This window comes from Aotus nancymaae, unplaced genomic scaffold (genome assembly GCF_030222135.1).
Source record: "Aotus nancymaae isolate 86718 unplaced genomic scaffold, 86718_ANA_hifiasm-v0.15.2.pri h1tg000041l, whole genome shotgun sequence".
NCBI lineage: Eukaryota > Metazoa > Chordata > Mammalia > Primates > Aotidae > Aotus > Aotus nancymaae.
In genome coordinates this window covers 8,534,527-8,552,871 of record NW_026988455.1, presented here as the reverse complement: position 1 = coordinate 8,552,871, position 18,345 = coordinate 8,534,527, and the positions used below count along the sequence as shown (strand labels likewise).

The following is an 18,345-nucleotide window of genomic DNA, read 5'->3' as shown; positions in this document are numbered from 1 at the left end:
GAAATTCATGCTTTACAGGAGACCCTGGGGAATTCATGTTGTTATGCAGAAGCAGCATAGGGAGAGAGGAGTGGAGAGAGCAGTGAGCTCAGGTCAGTTTTGACATCCAAACAGTTCTGTCATTTTGGGGAATCAGCCTTTGAGAACGACTCTGACCTCAGTTTCCCCATCCAGCTCATGCTGGCCCTCTGATTTTGCCTCTATACCGTGCACATTCATTCAACACAAATATTTTATTTTCTTTGATTTTCTGTCAGGCCCCATGATAGTGGCTGGGAGATAATGGCAGGACTCAGTATCCCTGTCCTCTATTGGGGAAAAAGGCATGTAAGCAGATGAGACTGCCAAGCGTTAAATGAGAGGGTAAATGCACAGCGGAGGGGCACCAGAACCAGGACAAAGGGGTAGGACAGGATTTCTAGGGAGAGGGGACAGTGTGTAGGCAATGGCATGGAGGCATGAACAGCACAGCGTGTGTGTGTAGGGCGGCCAATCTGGAAAAGCAGACAGCTTTGTGCAGAGAGGGCCTTGTAGGTTGTATGGAGGAGACATTTTAACCTCAGGGCAATGGGAAGTCATTGAAGGTTTTGGGGTATGGGAGTGATGGAGTCTGGTTTGCATGTGTACCATTTAATCATTCCACAAAGTATACTGAGTGCCCCTTCAGTGGGGGTGCTTTCTAAGGCATCATCCTACAATTATCTATTCACTCAAAGAAGGTGAGGACTCCCTGTTATCTACTCACTATTCTAAACTCTCCCTGTATCTCCTTTAATCCTCACAAAAGTATCCATAAAATAGATACAGTTGTTATCCTCATTGAGCAGATCAGGAACCTGAGGCTTGAAGAAGTTAGATGACCTGGTTAAAGCCAACTGACTGAATTCAAAGCCTGCAGGATTCCACGGTCCATCCTTCCTACTAAATGACTCCTTTGGGCAGCATCCTGTGACTACGCCACGCAAGATCCAGATTCTGCCTTGGAGAGCTGATGATCCAAACCAGCAGGAGGCTAGACAAGTCCTGATAAGGGCACTTAAAAAAATAATAATACGGGTCTTGTTCCGTCACTCAGGCTGGAGTGTAGTGGCGCAATCACGGCTCAGTGCAGTCTTGACCTGCCAGGCTCAAGTGATCCTCCCACCTTGGCCTCCCAGAGTGCTGGGATTACAGGCCTCAAACATGGTACTCAGCCCTTATAAGGACTTTGATGAAAGAGTACAGAGTGTGTGGTAACAATGGCTCCCAGAGGAGGGGCTGAGTTGTATTCCAGCAGGATTAGTTGGATGGGGGCAGAGGGAAAGTTCAGGATAAGGGAACATTTCACAGAAGTGAGAACTTGTAGAATATCCTGACTTGTTAGGGGAATTGTAGGCAGTTTTTATGTGGTCATACATGTGGCAGGCAGGATAGGGAAGGCGAATTCAGTCAGATGCCACCAAGGAGGCAGCAGGAGCCAGAGCTTAAAGGCCTTGAATGCTGACCTAAGGGATTGAAATTCCTCCTGCAAGTAGTAGGGGGCTACTGAAGCTTGAAGCAGGGTATGACACAATCTCATTTTCATCTTTTTTTTTTTTTAGACGGAGTTTCGCTCTTACCCAGGCTGGAGTGCAATGGCACGATCTCGGCTCACTGCAACCTCCGCCTCCTGGGTTCAGGCAATTCTCCTGCCTCAGCATCCTGAGTAGCTGGGATTACAGGCACGCACCACCATGCTGGGCTAATTTTTTACATGTTTAGTAGAGACGGGGTTTCACCATGTTGACCAGGATGGTCTCGATCTCTTGACCTCGTGATCCACCCGCCTCGGCCTCCCAAAGTGCTGGGATTACAGGCTTGAGCCACCGCGCCCGGCCCTCACTTTCATTTTACAAGCTCACTTTCATGACTGCAATTTGGGCAAGAAAGACAGCGTGGTCCATTGAGTAGGAGATTGTTCCAGGAATCCAGGTTGGAGGCGATGCAACTTGCTGGACCACTGAACCAAGGCAGTGGTTATGAAGAAGATGAGGATAGAGTCAAGAGCTAGAAAAGAGATAGGGGGATCAGGACTTGGAATGATTTCTTTATTCATTGATTCATCCATTCAAAAAATACCTGTTGTGGCTGGGCGTGGTGGCTCACGCCAACCCCAGCAATTTGGGAGGTAGTGGAGGACGGATCACCTGAGGTCAGGAGTTGGAGACCAGCCTGGTCAACATGACAAAAACCCGTCTCTACTAAAAATACAAAAATTAGCCAGGCATGGTGGTGCACACCTGTAATCCCAGCAACTCAGAGGCAGAGACAGGAGAATCTCTTGAACCCAGGAGGTGGAAGTTGCAGTGAACCTTCACTGAGCCACTGTATTCCAGTCTGGGTGACAGAGCAAGACTCCGTCTCAGAAAAAAAAAAGAAAAAAAATAGAAACTGGGCAGCCCATTTTTAGATATGGTATGCATGGTGGGGGAAGCCTTTCTGAAGAGTGGATATTTCAGCTGAGACCTAAACAATGACAAAAAAGACAGCCACACAAAGAGGTGGGGAGGAAGGGGGAGGGCACTTCCTGCAAAAGAAAGAGCAAGTGCAAAGACTCTGGCACAAGAAAGGGCTTTGGGTATTAAGAAACATCAAGGAGGCCACTGTGACAAGCTTAGTGAGCAAGGGAGAGCAGTAGGCTTGAGGTCACAGTTCAAGGAAGGGGAAATTGACCTCAGGCTATGGTAAGGACTGTGGATTTTATTCTAAGATGAATAGTCTTAGGGAGGCATTGAGGGTTTTTAACTACAGCAGCTGCAAAGTCTGATTTATACACCTTAAAAGACCCCATGCAAGTAAACAAATAAACATGTTAACAACTCAACGTGTTTTTTGTTTTGTTTTTGTTTTTATTTTTTGTTTCTTGAGATGGAGTCTCCTCTGTCACCCAGGCTGGATTGCAGTGGTGCAATCTTGGATCACTGCAACCTCTGCCTCCTGGGTTCAAGCAATTCTCCTGCCTCAGCCTCCTCGAGTAGCTAGGACTACAGGCATGTACCACCACACTCAGCTAATTTTTTTTTTTTTTTTTTTTTTTTTGTATTTTTAGTAGAGATGAGGTTTCATCATGTTGGCCGGGCTGGTCTTGAACTCATGACCCCAGGTGATCTGCCCACCTCAGCCTCCCAAAGTGCTGGGATTACGGGCGTGACCCAAGCCTGTAATAGTGTTAAGTTCTGTAAAGGACATAAATAGGGTAATAAAATAGAAACTGGGTGTGTGGGCGAGGTGGCTCGTGCCTGTAATCCCAAGCACTTTGGGAGGCCAAGGAAGGCGATCACAAGGTCAGGAGTTCAAGACCAGCCTGGCCAATATGGTGAAACCCCATCTCTACTAAAAATACAAAAAAATTAGCCGGGCAAGGTGGCACATGCCTGTAATACCAGCTACTTGGGAGGCTGAGGCAGGAGAATCACTTGAACCAGGAAGGCAGAGGTTGCAGTGAGCTGAGATCACACCACTGCACTCTAGCCTGGACGACAGAGCGAGACTCCATCTCAAAAAAAAAAAAAAATAGAGGCTGAAACAACTGGTGGTACAGAAACAACTGGTGGCACCCGCCTGTTGTCCCAGCTACTTAAGGGGCTGACATGGAACGTTGCTTGAGCCCAAGAGGCAGAGGTTGCAGTGAGCCGTGATTGTACCATTGCACTGCAGCCTGGGTGACAGCAAGACCCTATCTCAGAAAAGAAAAGAAAGGCCAGGCGAGGTGGCTCACACCTATAATCCCAGCACTTGGGGAGGCCGAAGCCGGCAGATCACCTGAGGTCAGGAGTTTGAGACCAGCCTGATCAACATGGAGGCACCCCATCTCTACTAAAAATACAAAATTAGCCAAATGTGGTGGTGCATGCCTGTAATCCCAGCTGCTCGGGAGGCTGAGGCAGGAGAATCACTTGAACCCAGGAGGTGGAGGTTGCAGTGAGCCAAGATCGCGCCATTGCATTCCACCCTGGGCAACAAGAGTGAAATTCCATCTCAAAAAAAAAAAGTAAAAGAAAAAAGAAAAGAAACGTCGGGTCTCAATGGTGGGTGGATGTGGCAGGTGAAGAAACAATCAGGGATATGGTGTGGGTTTTTTAATTGAGCCCCAAATGGTGGTGCCAATTACTGAGATGACAAAGACAGGAGGAAAGCAGGTGTATATGGTAGTGGGGAAGGAGATTAAACCCTCTGGTTTGGAGAAAGTGAGTCTGACATGCCTGTTGGCATCCATGTGGAAATATCAGAAAGACAAATGGAGATACTGTTTGATGTTCCAGGAAGAAGGGCAGGCTGGAGATGGAATATTGGGAATCATCATGTAGTTGATAATTGAGTCACCCAAGAAAGGAAGGAAAGAGGGAGGAAGAGAAAGAGAGAGAGAGGGAGGGAGGGAGACAGGGAGGTAGGGAGACCAGTCAGAGGTCTAATGAGGAAAAGGTGTTAGCAAAGGAGATTAACTCGGAGCAGCCAGTAGACAGGAAGAAACGGGAGCGGAGCGTGAAGCCTTATGAAAGGTTCAACAAAATGAGTGTCCCGCTGCCAGTGATGACAGTGCAAGGTGCGATCCTGCTCTGGAAGATGGACGACAGTAAAATAAATACCGTTTCCTGTTCAGCTCCTCTTAAGGACAGTCCGTGTAAGTCTCAGGCTGCGGAAAGTGGTGAGTCAAAAAGCTTGGAAAGAAAGGATCCTAAGGTGGAGGGGAGGGGGCCTTTTGAGTATCACATGAGATATCCTATGCATTTTGTAGCCTCCTCTGTGCTAACGTCATTGTAGCTGTTATTAATGAGTCAGGGACTGAACCGAGACCTCTCAATGAGAGCCAGTAGATAAGACGTGTGCAAGGATATTCCGAGGAGGAAATTTCAAAAAGAAGAAAACCCGTTCCTCCTGAGATCTTTCCTCCAAACCAGGCTTTGGGTTGGTCGAGGACATCCGAGAGCAGCGTTGCACTCAATCCAGAGTGACCTCAAGGCGGCAGCAGTGAGCAGAGTGCCGGGCGGATGCCCAGTCCCGCCCGAAGCCAAAGGGGAGGAAGTACAGCCCCTGGAGTGAGGGCTCCCTCTGACCCCGCCTCCCTTCGCCGACGGCCAATCAGGATGCAGCTGGCAGGACCAAGGCCCGGGGACGGGGAGGAGCGAAGACCCGAGGACCCTTAATCCACCGCCAGGCGGTGTCTAGTTATATATTCGTTGGATACCTTTCCGTGCTGGGACTTTGTTGCTCAGACAAAAACGGAGTACAACACTTTGGAAAAAGATCTCGCAGTTTCATATAAAACTAAATATACAACTACTCTGTGACCCAGAATTTCTCACCTAGGTATTTATTCAAAATAGGGCTGGGCTCGGTGGCTCACGCCTGTAATCCCAGCACTTTGGGAGGCCGAGGCGGGTGGATCACGAGGTCAGCAGATCGTGACCATCCTGGCCAACATAGTGAAACTCTGTCTTATATTTTAAAAAAAATTAAGAAATAATAAAATAAAATAAAATAAATAAATAATTAAAACATAAATCCAGGCTGGGCGCAGTGGCTCCCGCCTGTAATCCCAGCACTTGGGGAGGCCAAGGCAGATGGATCACTTATAAGGAGTTCAAGACCAGCCAGGGCAACATGGCGAAACTCCATCTCTACTAAAAATACAAAAAAATAGCCAGGCATGGTGGTGCGTGCCTGTAGTCCCAGCTACTTGGGAGGCTGAGGCACGGAAATCGGGTGAACCCGGGAGGCAGAGGTTGCAGCCTGGGTGACAGAGGGAGACTCTCTCAAAACAACAAATTGGGTTGCGCATGGTGGCTTGCGCCAGTAATCCCAACACTTTGAGAGGCCAAGGCGGGCGGATCAACTGTGGTCGGGAGTTCGAGACCAGCCTGAGCAACACGGAAAAACCCTGTCTCTACTAAAAATACAAAATTAACCGGGCATAGTGGCCCATGCCTATAATCCCTGGGCAAGAAGAGCAAAACTCCATCTCAAAAAAAAAAAAAAAAAAAAAAAAGTGAGAACTAGGTGTGAGAGGAAGTAGGAATGATTAATTACTGCCTAATGGATGAAATTTCTTTTCTTTTCTTTCCTTTTTTCTTTTTTGAGGTGGAGTCTCGTTCTGTCGCCCAGGCCGGAGTACAGTGGTGCGTTCTCGGCTCACTGCAACCTCCGCCTCCCGGGTTCAAGCAATTATCCTGTCTCAGCCTCCCAAGTAGCTGGGACTACAGGCTCACGCCACCATGCCCGGCTAATTTTTTGTATTTTTAGTAGAGACAGGATTTCACCTTGTTGGTCAGGCTGGTCTTGAACTCCTGACCTCAGGTGATCCACCTGCCTCTGCCTCCCATAGTGATGGGATTATAGGAGTGAGCCACCGCGCCCAGCCTGGATGAAGTTTCTATGTGACATAATGAAAACTTTCAAAACTACGTTGTGGGGGACAGTGAAAAAATAAATAAATAAATCGTGGTGATAGTTATATATTCGAAATGTACTTAATGCCATGAGTTATACATTTTAAAATAGTTAAAATGATAAATTTTATGTCGTCTCTTTGTCCACAATTTTTAATAAAAGTTTGAAAGTAAGAAAAAGAAATTAAAAAAAAAAAAGGGGGGGGCCAGGCATGGTGGCTCACCTCTGTAATCCAAGCACTTTGGAGGCCAAGGCGGGTGGATCACCAGAGGTCGGGAGTTCAAGACCAGCCTGACCAACATGGTGAAACCCTGTCTTTAAAATAAATAAATAAATAAAGTTTGAAAGCCAAAACGAAAAAGCATATTGGGAGAAAATCCGCCAGGACATTCTGGTGCCTTCTCTTGAAGCAGTCTAGGGTATTGCACACAGAGACAGGGCTTAGGGGACTGGCTTCCCCTGCTGTAAGTGTGCTAGGACCATTCTAAGCAGAGGGCAGTAGGAAGAGAAAACACAGGCTTTGGAAACAGACCTGGGTTCATAATTCCAGCTCTTTCATTTTCTCCCTATGTGACTGTATGTTTCTTATTGCTATGGCTGCTATAACGAATTATCATACATACATTTAGTGGCTTGAAACAACACAAATTTATTTTTATTTTTATTTATTTATTTATTTTGAGACGGAATTTCATTCTTGCTGCCCAGGGTGGAGTGCAGTTGCACGATCTCAACCCACCACAACCTCCACCTCCCAGGTTCAAGCGATTCTCCTGCTTCAGCCGTCCGAATAGCTGGGATTACAGGAATGCGCCACCATGCCCGGCTAATTTTGTATCTTTAGTAGAGACGGGGTTCTCCATGTTGGTTAGGCTGGTCTCGAACTCCCGACCTCAGGTGATTCGCCCACGTCGGCCTCCCAAAGTGCTGGGGTTACAGGCGTGACCCACCGCGCCCGGCAACAATACAAATTTATTATCTTGTCATTCTGAAGTCAAGAGTCTGAAATGTGTCCTCCTGGGATAAAATCAACAGCTGTGTTCCTTCTAGAGACTTCAGGAGATAATCCATTTCCTTGCCTTTTCCAGCTTCTAGAGGCCTTCCTTGGCTTAGCCTGTGGCCCCTGCCTCCATCCTCAAAGCCAGCAGTAACATCTTCACATCTCTCACTCTCTCACCTCTGCTTCCTTTGTCATAGCTTCTCTGACTTTTCTGTCTCCTTCTTTCCCTTGTGATTACATTGCGCCTACCTCCTCCTACCATGCCCAGCAGTCCCCTGGATTTGGTTCGCTCGGTCACCACCATAAACCTCCTTCCACTGGCAGGCAATTGGTACAGCCCAAGCTCCAGAATAGAAACGCAAAGAACACGCCCATTGTTGCTCCCCTACCTCTGATTGGCTGGATAATTTAAAGATCCAGTCGGTGATTGGGTAATTTTCTACCTCTGGTATTTGAAAAATTTCTTGTTTAGGAGCTTCGCCATCGGCCGGCTGCGATCGGCTTGTTCATCTGAGCGTCGACACGAGTGAGTGTCTGCCGGAGCCCCGAGGTGGGGAGCAAAGAGCCTGATTCTTCTAGGGGTTTCCCGCCGGGAGGGTGCAGACGAGTGAGTCAGCCGGAGGGAGCATGGATTCTAGAGTCCCAGGGTCCCCCGCGATTTCCCTAGCCGAATATTTTCCATCTCGTCCCCACCTTGGTGGTGGGAAGCGCCAGGGCATGGGAATCACACTGATTTTGACTCCTAGCCGCTGTGGCTTATGGGCAAGTGAGTTTCCCTCTCCTAGCCCGTTTCCGCATCTGTACACCGGGAATAGTGAGACCTGCCAGCTGCATATAAGTCAGTGAATGTACCCGCAAAGCAGAAGGCGCTTATTACCTGGCAGCCCTCTCTGCATCTCCCCACGGACGATTCTTCTGCTTCCAGGGGAGAGGACTCAGGATTCCCGTGCTGGCCCTGGGTCTCTGGGAAGGAGGGTTCTTTCAGCGCAGGGAACCCCTTCTAATGAGGCCCTTGCAGGACACCTGAGGCGCCCAAATCCTGGGTGCCCATCAGCTCCAGAATTGTAGCGTAGCAGGGTGTGTGTGTGTACACACACACACACACATATATATAATATATGCATATGTATGTATTTTTTTTAATTAGAGGGTCTCGCTATGTCGCTATGTTTGTTGCCAAGGATGGTCTCGAGCTCCTGGGTTCAAGCGATCTTCCTTCCTCAGCCTCCCAAAGTGTTGGAATTACAGGCGCCCGCCACCACAACCGGCTAATTTTTGTATTTTTGGTAGAGACGAGGTTTCACCATGTTGGCCAGGCTGATCTCGGAACTCCTAACCTCAGGTGATCTGCCCGCCTCAAGCCTCCCAAAGTGCTGGGATTACAGGCGTGAGCCACCGCGCCCGGCCCAGGGTACATTCTAAGAGTGGATTTTCAGTTAGCCCTAAAGTCCTTTCTCCGTCTCTGTGACCTCCTTGTGTTACCTGTGACAGTTCTAGTGATCCTGTGTGGCCTTGACGCTGTTCCCTGTCACGTCGTCTATAGCACCCACTACGTCCCCTGAATCCTCATGACCCCTGGGCTCCGTTCTCTTCGCAGACCTGCAGAGGCGGTGGCGATGCTTTCGGGCACGGAGGCGGCGGCAGGGGACTACGAGGACTCGGAGCTGCGGTGCCGTGTGGCTGTGGAGGAGCTGAGCCCAGGCGGGCAGCCGCGAAGGCGCCAGGCCCTGCGCACCGCGGAGCTGAGCCTGGGTCGCAACGAGCGCCGCGAGTTGATGCTGCGACTGCAGGCGCCCGGGCCCGCGGGGCGGCCGCGCTGCTTCCCTCTGCGCGCCGCGCGCCTCTTCACGCGTTTTGCCGCAGCCGGGCGCAGCACCCTGCGGCTCCCCACTCAAGGCGCCCCGGGGGCCGGTGCGGTGCAGCTGCTGCTCTCGGACTGCCCCCCGGACCGCCTGCGCCGTTTCCTGCGCACATTGCGCCTCAAGCTGGCTGCGGCGCCGGGTCCCGGGCCCGCCTCTGCCCGCGCACAGCTGCTGGGCCCGCGGCCCCGCGACTTCGTCACCATCAGCCCTGTGCAGCCTGAGGAGCGGCGGCTCGGGGCAGCCACCCAGGTTCCGGACACCACACTGGTGAAGCGGCCTGTGGAGCCCCAGGCTGGGGCCGAGCCTAGCACAGTGAGGACCGGAAAGGGAACACGCTTAGGAGTGGATGTGCCATTGAGACCTAGAGGCCCAAGTTTGGGGGGGAAGCCGGTATGGGTATTTGAGGGCGCGGCTGGTTGTCTTAGATACCCATGGGACATCTGAGTATGACAGGGGTGTGGAAATGGTGCCTGTGGTCGTTACAGTGTAATACCTGAGACGGACTAAGACAAAACAGGAAATAGGACCTGGCTACATTAAAAGAGAAAGCAGAGGCCGGGCGCGGTGGCTCACGCCTGTAATCCCAGCACTTTGGGAGGCCAAGGCAGGCAGATCACCTGAGGTCAGGAGTTCCAGACCAGCACGTGGCCAACATGGTGAAACTAAAAATACGAAAATTAACCGGGCGTGGAGGCAGGCACCTGTAATCCCAGCTACTCAGGAGGCTGAGGCAGGAGAATCGCTTGAACCTGGGAGGCAAAAGTTGCAGTGAACTGAGATTGCACCACTGCACTCCAGCCTGGGCAACAGAGCAAGACTCTTCCTGAGAGAGAGAGAGAGAGAGAGAGAGAGAGAGAGAGAGAGAGAGAGAGAGAGAGAGAGCGCGAGAGAGCAGAGGAGACCTGAAAGGAGACTCCAGAAGAATGCTAGGAGAGGGTCATAGGCCCATAGGAGAGGAGCTTTTGGAGAGAATAAAGTGGTCATTCATGTCCTGGACAGCCAGATGAGGGGAACAAAGACTGGCAGGTTTGACAGTTTTTGTGGGCTGGGGTAGGTGAATCATAGACCACTAGGGTTTGACACTCACTAAGCTAGCGAGAGGACAGAGATAGGACAAGAAGGGGCCCTGGCTAGGCAGGGTTTTGCTTGGGTGTTTTGAGATGAGAAACAGGTTTGTGATAGGAAGAGAAACTTAGGTGACTGGAAGGAAACTTAGATGACAGGATGAGAAGGGTTAGGGAACCGAAGGGAAGGAACTGAGGGAGGGTCTGGACCACATGGGGTGGTCTGCCCAGGACTGGACAATGGGGGTCTTCAGGGCACAAAGAGAGACCTGGACCCCAGTAGTTGCTGACAGGCTCTCCAGGCGAACCCAAGAGCTCCAAGAAATGAAGGCAGCAGAGGACAAAGGGCTACCAGGCCCAGCATTGCACATGGGCCAAGAAGGGTGGGGGCAATACCTAGCTGGTGGGAGGATGCTCTGAGATAGCTTTGTTCCCCCCAGGAAGCCCCAAGGTGGCCCCTGCCTATGAAGAGGCTGAGCTTACCCTCCACCAAGCCACAGCTTTCTGAGGAACAGGCTGCTGTGCTGAGGGCCATCCTGAAAGGCCAGAGCATTTTCTTCACTGGGAGTGCAGGTAGTAGGGGCAGAGAGTGGGTAGGGGGACAGTGGTGGGGTGGGATGCAGGAACAGGGAGCCCTATCTAACTTTGCCCCTGTCCAGGAACAGGGAAGTCATATCTGCTGAAGCGAATACTGGGCTCACTGCCCCCCACAGGCACTGTGGCCACTGCCAGCACTGGAGTGGCAGCCTGCCACATCGGGGGTACCACCCTTCATGCCTTTGCAGGTAAGTGGGAACCCCTGGGGCTTGAACTAAGAGCGAATCCAGCTTCTGGGAAGGGTGAGAGGGGAGGTCTGCATTAAGAGGGTTTTGGGGGCCGGGCACAGTGGCTCACACCTATAATCCCAGAACTTTTAGGAGGCCAAGGTGGGAGGATCGCTTGAGCCCAGGAGTTTGAGACCAGCCTGGGCAACATAGTGAGACCGCATCTCTACACAAAATTTTAAAATTAGCTGAGCATGATGGTGTGTGCCTATAGTCTCAGCTACTATGGAGGTTGAGGTGGGAGGATCGCTTGAGGCCTTGAGGCCAAGGTTATAGTGAGCCAAGATCGTGCCACTGCACTTCAGCCTGGGTGACAGAGATAGACCTTGTTTTGGGGGAAAAAAAAAAGGAAAGAGGGTTTGGATATTAGCCCAGGCTGAATAGTGTCACTCACAGGCATCGGCTCAGGCCAGGCTCCTCTCGCCCAGTGTGTGGCCCTGGCCCAAAGGCCAGGCGTGCGGCAGGGCTGGCTGAACTGCCAGAGGTTGGTCATTGACGAGATCTCAATGGTGGAGGCAGACCTGTTTGACAAACTGGAGGCCGTGGCCAGGTCAGTATGTTCAATGGGCAGCAGGTAATTACTGGGACCTGGTGGTCTTCCATGTGCCCCTAAAGCACCCCATGCTCCTCTCCAGAGCTGTCCGGCAGCAGAATAAGCCATTTGGAGGGATCCAGCTCATCATCTGTGGGGACTTTCTGCAGCTGCCACCTGTGACGAAGGGCTCCCAGCCCCCACGGTTCTGCTTCCAGGTACCACTTACCTCCTAGCCCTGCTCTTCATGGGGGGAGTCTGCTCTGCTCCTTGACCCACCCCCACCCTGCCCCCACCAGGCCAAGAGCTGGAAGAGGTGTGTGCCAGTGACCCTGGAGCTGACCAAGGTGTGGAGGCAGGCAGACCAGACCTTCATCTCTCTACTGCAGGCCGTGAGACTGGGCAGGTGAGCTCTGCTGGATGGGGAAGGGGCCATGGGATGAGGATCCAGGCATGGGCCAGAGTGGAACACAGGGAGGGATGCGGGGAACGGGGAGAATGCTTGCCCTCAGGAGCAGGCACTCCATGCAGGAAAAGGAGCCTTGGGCAGGGCATGGGGCAATTCAGGATAGACTGTAGTCAAGAGCTTCATGGCCCCATTAGGAGGTCACTCTGTGAATGCTGGGACCCAGCCTCCCTCAGGGTTGGGTCCCTGTCACCTAGTACAAGTGCTGGCACAAAGTAGGTGTCAGGGAAGGAAGGATGGACAGACACAGGAGGAATTCAGAGATATTAACAACCCATTTCACAGATGCAAAAACTAGGGCTTAAAGAAGTGAAGTGACTCACCTGAAGTCATGGCCAGTAAGTGGTTGGAATTTGTACTCAGGGCTGACTCCAAAACTCAAGTTCCTTCTGCTCTTAGAGCTTGTGGAACCCCTGGGTGGAGGAGGGGTTGTTGCAGACATGATCTCCCTCCAGCTAGAGCAAAAGGTTGAAATGTAACGACAGATAGGAAGGGGAAGAGCCCACACTGGCATGCATGGAGGGCAAGAGGAAGGCTGCGTGGCAGAGCAGGTAAAGATGGCTCCTAGCTGTTCCATCCTCCCGCTTGAGTTGGTGCTGCACCCAGGCTTCCCAGTGGAGGAAGGCTTGATACTGGGGAAATTAGAAACACAAGCTAGATTTTTCACCCGAGGTAGCAGGCAAGTGACTAGAAGATTGTACCCTGGCAGCCAGTCTAGGTCCTGCAAATCTCCAGCCTGTGCTCACTCATCATAGCCAATGTACTCAGGAGCATTATGGGGCGGTAGAGTGGCCAGCTCTGACCTGGGGGCAGCACAGGGGTGCTCACCCATGATCAAAGCTCAGTATCCTGCCCCTGCTTATTCCCCATGTTTGGGGTCCAAGTGTGGAAGGCACAGGTTGGCCAGCTTGGGGGGGCAGCAGCTCTACCCTGGTGCCCTCTTCCATTCTCAAGGCCTGACCCATGGCCTGCTGCTTGAGCCATCCTGCCCATGTTCCCCACTTTCCCTGCCATATAGGTGGGCTCTGCCCTGACAGCCCGGCCCCCACAGGTGCTCAGATGAGGTGACCCGCCAGCTCCGGGCCACAGCTGCCCACAAGGTGGGGCGAGATGGGATTGTGGCCACGAGGCTCTGCACCCACCAGGATGACGTGGCCCTCACCAACCAGAGGCGCCTGCAGGAGCTGCCAGGTGAGCAGGGAACCTGGGCTGGGCAAGACCAGTGGGGAGGGGTATTATAAGCAGATGTGGCCCCCAGGCAACCTGGGCCTCTGGGACCAAGGCCCCCAACCTCCATGGCCATAAAGGCTCTTATATTTGCAAATGCAATTGTGACTTTGAGAGGTGTGATGCACTAAATTCCACAGCCCCCCAGGCCTGTGCTGCCTCTACTCCATACCCCCGTGCTCTGGTCTGATAGTTTTTTTTTCTGGACACTGAACCACAAGTCAGTGATTTGTGATCTGTTGCTCTTTTTCTCCAGGTAAGGTACACAGATTTGAGGCTATGGACAGCAACCCTGAACTAGCCAGTACCCTGGATGCCCAGTGTCCCGTTAACCAGCTCCTTCAGCTAAAGCTGGGAGCCCAGGTGAGTGGGAAGCAGGGCCTAACACCTGGGAGCTTGGGCTGTCCTGCATGAGCCTTCCTGATCCTTACCCCTCTGCCCAGGCCACTCTGCAGCCAGTGGGCCCAGCTCTGACCACACTGAAAACCTCCTTCCCTCCTGTTCCCACCCACCTTCCCATCTTTAGCTTCCCACTGTTCTCCTCTTCCTACACCTGGAGGTTCTCCAAGCAGTGTTACTTCTGGCAAATTTCTTTCCCTTGCTGAAGCTCTGTCCCCTCATCCCTAACCATGGGGAATGAAATACCTACCCCACACGCTGTCTTCTGTGGTATACTTCATAGGTGGGAGAGAGTCCGGATTCCTCCCATGATGTTGGAGGTGCGTAGAAGATTTCCCATAGGTACCAAAGGGCACCCAAAGGGAAAATGGAAGCACAGCGTATCTAAGAAGGGTGGCAAGACCTAGAGGCCATCCCTCAAGATTTGTGGTCCACAGATGTACCTATAACAGAGCTGATCCTTTTCAAAGCCCTGTGATAGAGGTTGCCTTATTGATCCCTTACCACCTCCTTCTGGGTCAAATTGAGCAAATGTTATTCCTCTTTGACATAAGCGAAAACTGGGACCGAGGAAGATAAGGCAACTTGTCCCAGGGGTCACAGGAAGCTGGTGGCAGAGCTAAAGATTGGGATTCAGTGTCCCCATGACAGCTCCCTGCCCTCAGCCTCTGAGAACAGCGATGGCTAAGCTAAGGCCAGGCATGGGTAGGCGGGCTGCTCTCCATTCCTCTCTCTCCCTTGCAGGTGATGCTGCTGAAAAACTTATCGGTGTCTCGGGGCCTGGTGAATGGTGCCCGAGGGGTGGTAGTCGGGTTTGAGGCTGAAGGGAGAGGTAAGTGTTGGGAGGAGGTGGCAGTCCAGCTGCGGGGCTTTGCAGCATGGCCCTGGGGAATGGTGGGGGAGAAGAAGGTTAGGAAGGAAAACTCCAAAGGCCCCTGCTCCTCACCTCGGAGCCCTGAAGCAGAGCTGAAGTCAGACTGCTCCGTGCCCTCCTTAGGGCTACCCCAGGTGCGGTTCCTGTGTGGAGTCACTGAGGTCATCCGCGCTGACCGCTGGACAGTTCAGATCACCGGGAGCCAGCTCCTTAGCCGGCAGCAGCTGCCCCTCCAGCTGGCTTGGGCAATGTCCATCCACAAGAGCCAAGTGAGCACCGGTGTAGGGGGTGGGGACAGGGCGGGCAGAGGGAGGACAGGCATATTGGGGTCTATGTGTCTTTTTTTTTTTTTTTGGAGACAGAGTCTCACTCTGTCACCCAGGCTAAAGTGCAGCGGCACAATCTCGGCTCACTTCAACCTCCACCTCCTGGGTTCAAGTGATTCTCCTGCCTCAGCCTCCTGAGTAGCTGGGACTACAGGTACACGCCACCATACCCAGCTTACTTCTTGTATTTTTAGTAGACACGGGGTTTCACCATGTTGGCCAGGATGGTCTTAATCTCCTGACCTCATGATCCACCCTACTAGGCCTCCCAAAGTGCTGGGATTACAGGTGTGAGCCACCGCGCCCAGCCCAGAATAAACCTTTTTTTAGTGAGTTTCCCAGCCTACATCCTCTCTCTTTCCTGGACACATTCACTTCACCTCTGCCATCTCCTCCCCCACCATTTTCTAAGCCACTACTAGATAAGTTAAATTGTATAAATTGTATACAACCATTGTATAAAGTATAGATATAATGAATAATCAATCCTATTTTGCACAGAAATAAACCAGGGCTTAGAGAGCTTAAGGAACATGTCCCAGGTCACACAGTTAGTGAATGGCAGCCTGGATTCAGCTCCACAGCTGTCTGACTCAGAGCCTGAGCTCTTTCCTTTCACTCCATCCTTCAACTTTTACCTGGATCTATGTCTCCCGGTCCCCTCCTCGTCAGACAGTCACCTGCTGTCATGCTCTCCCTCTGTCTAGAGACTCTCTGGACAAGGAGATACAGGGGCAGGAGCAGGGCTGGTAAAGGGTCAGGCCTGGCTGGGTGCAGTGGCTCACACCTGTAATCCCAGCACTTTGGGAGGCCGAGGTGGGTGGATCATTCTGGCCAACATGGTGAAATTCCATCTCTACTAAAAATACAAAAATTAGCTGGGTGTGGTGATGCACACCTGTAGTCCCAGCTACTTGGGAAGCTGAGGCAGGAATCACTTGAACCTAGGAGGTGGAGGTTGCAGTGAGCTGAGATGGTGCCACTGCACTCCAGCCTGGGTGAAGAGCCACTCCATCTCAAAAAAAAAGAAAAAAGTGGGGAGGGTCAGGCCCTATGGGGCAAGGGACTTCAGGCTGAGCTGGCTCCATCTGTCTCTGCATCCCCCAGGGCATGACCCTGGATTGTGTGGAGATTTCTCTGGGCCGGGTATTTGCCAGCGGCCAGGCCTACGTGGCCCTTTCCCGGGCCCGCAGCCTGCAGGGCCTACGTGTGCTGGACTTTGACCCCATGGCGGTTCGCTGTGACCCCCGTGTGCTGCACTTTTATGCCACCCTGCGGCGGGGCAGGTGCCTCAGTCTGGTGAGAGGGAGTCATCTAATTTGAGCTCTGTGACCATGGGCTGGCTGGGAACCAGGACAGAGGGAGGGCCCAGTGGGACCTGGGATGGGTCAGGGGAGCCCTCTGCTGGCTCCTTTGAGGGTGAGGGCAAAAGGAAAGAGATGCTGGCCCCAAGGCTGTGGTCCTAGGGAACAGCACAAGCCCATGACTGGGCTTCTCTGGCTCTGATCCAGGATTCCCCAGATGGTGACGAGGCAGCCTCAGACCAGGAGAACGCGGATCCAAACCTCTGAGCCTCACCTGCAAAGAGAAGACAAAGGGTGGCCTCCCCGTCCTCCTGCTCCCTAGTGGGCCAGGGCCCAGGGAGTAACTGGAGGAGGCTGCCAGTGTCCCCTTCTGTATTTTTTAGGGGCTCTCAGCCTCCTGGCAGGGTTAAATGGAGAGTGCTTTCCACCCATGTGCCAGCTGTGTTTCAGTTTCTCTCACTTTTCCCTGGGTGAGCTGCTTCAGGGTCAGAAGTAACCCTTTCTGTGCCAGTCGAGAATGAGCCTGTGTGGTAGCTGTTGTCAGAGGACAAAGCTCTCTGCAAGGGCTGGACACAGAGCTGCAGAGTCCTGAACACCCCTCCTTTTGGGCTGCAGAAGGGAGAGGCAGTGAAAACGGGTGCTCTGGAAGTAGAATCAGGCTCTCTTGGAGGGGACCGGGGAGCACTCAGGCTGGATACAGCCTCCAAACAGAGAATGGAACTTAGGTGCGTCTCCACAGCTAGGCCCAGCCTAACCCAGCCCAGCCCAGAACAAACACCCTTCCAAGCCTAACCTGAGAACATAAGCTGCAAAATGTGCACCCATATTTTAAGCTGCTTTTTCAGGGAATAGTGTTTGGGGACATTGAAATGGGTGTTCTCAGGTTATATTTATTTTGGACAAATAAACTAGTGAATTGGTAAGAACTGTGCCTCCTGCCTCCTCTCTCTCCCTCTCACTTGTGCACATGCACACAGATATTTGTTTAGACCACAATGGCTGAGATCACAGCACCCTTCTGTGAGGTGGTGTTAGTATCACTGCTGGGCGCAGTGACTCACGCCTGTAATCCCAGCACTTTGGGAGGCCGAGGTGGGCGGATCACCAGGTCAGGAGCTCGAAACCAGCCTGGCCAACATAGTGAAACCCCGTCTCTATTTTTTTGTTGTTTGTTTTCTTTTTTTCAAATTTCTTTTCTTTTCTTTTCTTTTCTTTTTTAAGACGGAGTTTCTCTCTTTTTACCCAGGCTGGAGTGCAATGGCGCGATCTCGGCTCACTGCAACCTCCGCCTCCTGGGTTCAGGCAATTCTCCTGCCTCAGCCTCCTGTGTAGCTGGGACTACAGGCACGCGCCACCATGCTCAGCTAATTTTTTTGTATTTTTAGTGGAGACGGGGTTTCACCATGTTGACCAGGATGGTCTCGATCTCTTGACCTCATGATCCACCTGCCTCAGCCTCCCAAAGTGCTGGGATTACAGGCGTGAGCCACAGCGCCTGGCCTTTTTCTTATTTTTTTTAATGGAGACGGGGTTTCATCATGTAAGCCAGGATGGTCTTTTTTTTTTTTTTTTTTTTTTTTTTTTTTCATTTTTTTCATTTTGCTACGATGGTCTTGATCTCCTTACCTGGTGATCCGCCCTCCTCAGCCTCCCAAAGTGCTGAGATTATAGGCATGAGCCACCACGCCCGACCTTTTTTTTTTTTTTTAAATAGAGATGGGGTGTCACCATGTTGGCCAGACTGGTCTCAAACTCCTGACTTCAGGTGATCCACCCATCTCGGCCTCCCAAAGTGCTGGGATTACAGGCGTGAGCCACTATGCCCAGCCTTCTTTTGTTTTATTTTTTATTTTTGAAACCCCATCTCTTAAAAAAAAAAAAAAAAAGTATCACTGGTAGTCTGAAAAAATGTGTTATCTGATGTTGCTGACTAGCAATGAAATTACTTTGTCATTTGGTGAAGGTGAGTTACCATCACCCAGTAGTCAGACAAGGACATACTAGAGAATTCACGTGGTGGGAAACGAACAGGGCTGCTGTGTGTTGCTCCATTTGCTAGGAG

The 18,345-nt window shown here is 51.7% G+C and overlaps 1 protein-coding gene across 1 annotated transcript; it reads left to right on the top strand.

The window, feature by feature from the left end:
* The first annotated feature begins 4,510 nt into the window (after positions 1-4,510).
* PIF1 (PIF1 5'-to-3' DNA helicase) lies at positions 4,511-17,203 on the top strand. The gene is made up of 13 exons (XM_012443165.2): positions 4,511-4,663; positions 9,003-9,579; positions 10,772-10,904; positions 10,991-11,116; positions 11,552-11,705; positions 11,791-11,905; positions 11,987-12,093; positions 13,205-13,344; positions 13,637-13,743; positions 14,524-14,611; positions 14,777-14,922; positions 16,087-16,278; positions 16,491-17,203. Exons 2-13 carry the CDS (start codon positions 9,022-9,024, stop codon positions 16,548-16,550), a joined length of 1,926 nt encoding a protein of 641 aa, XP_012298588.2. The 5' UTR covers positions 4,511-4,663; positions 9,003-9,021; the 3' UTR covers positions 16,551-17,203.
* Positions 17,204-18,345: the final 1,142 nt, after the last annotated feature.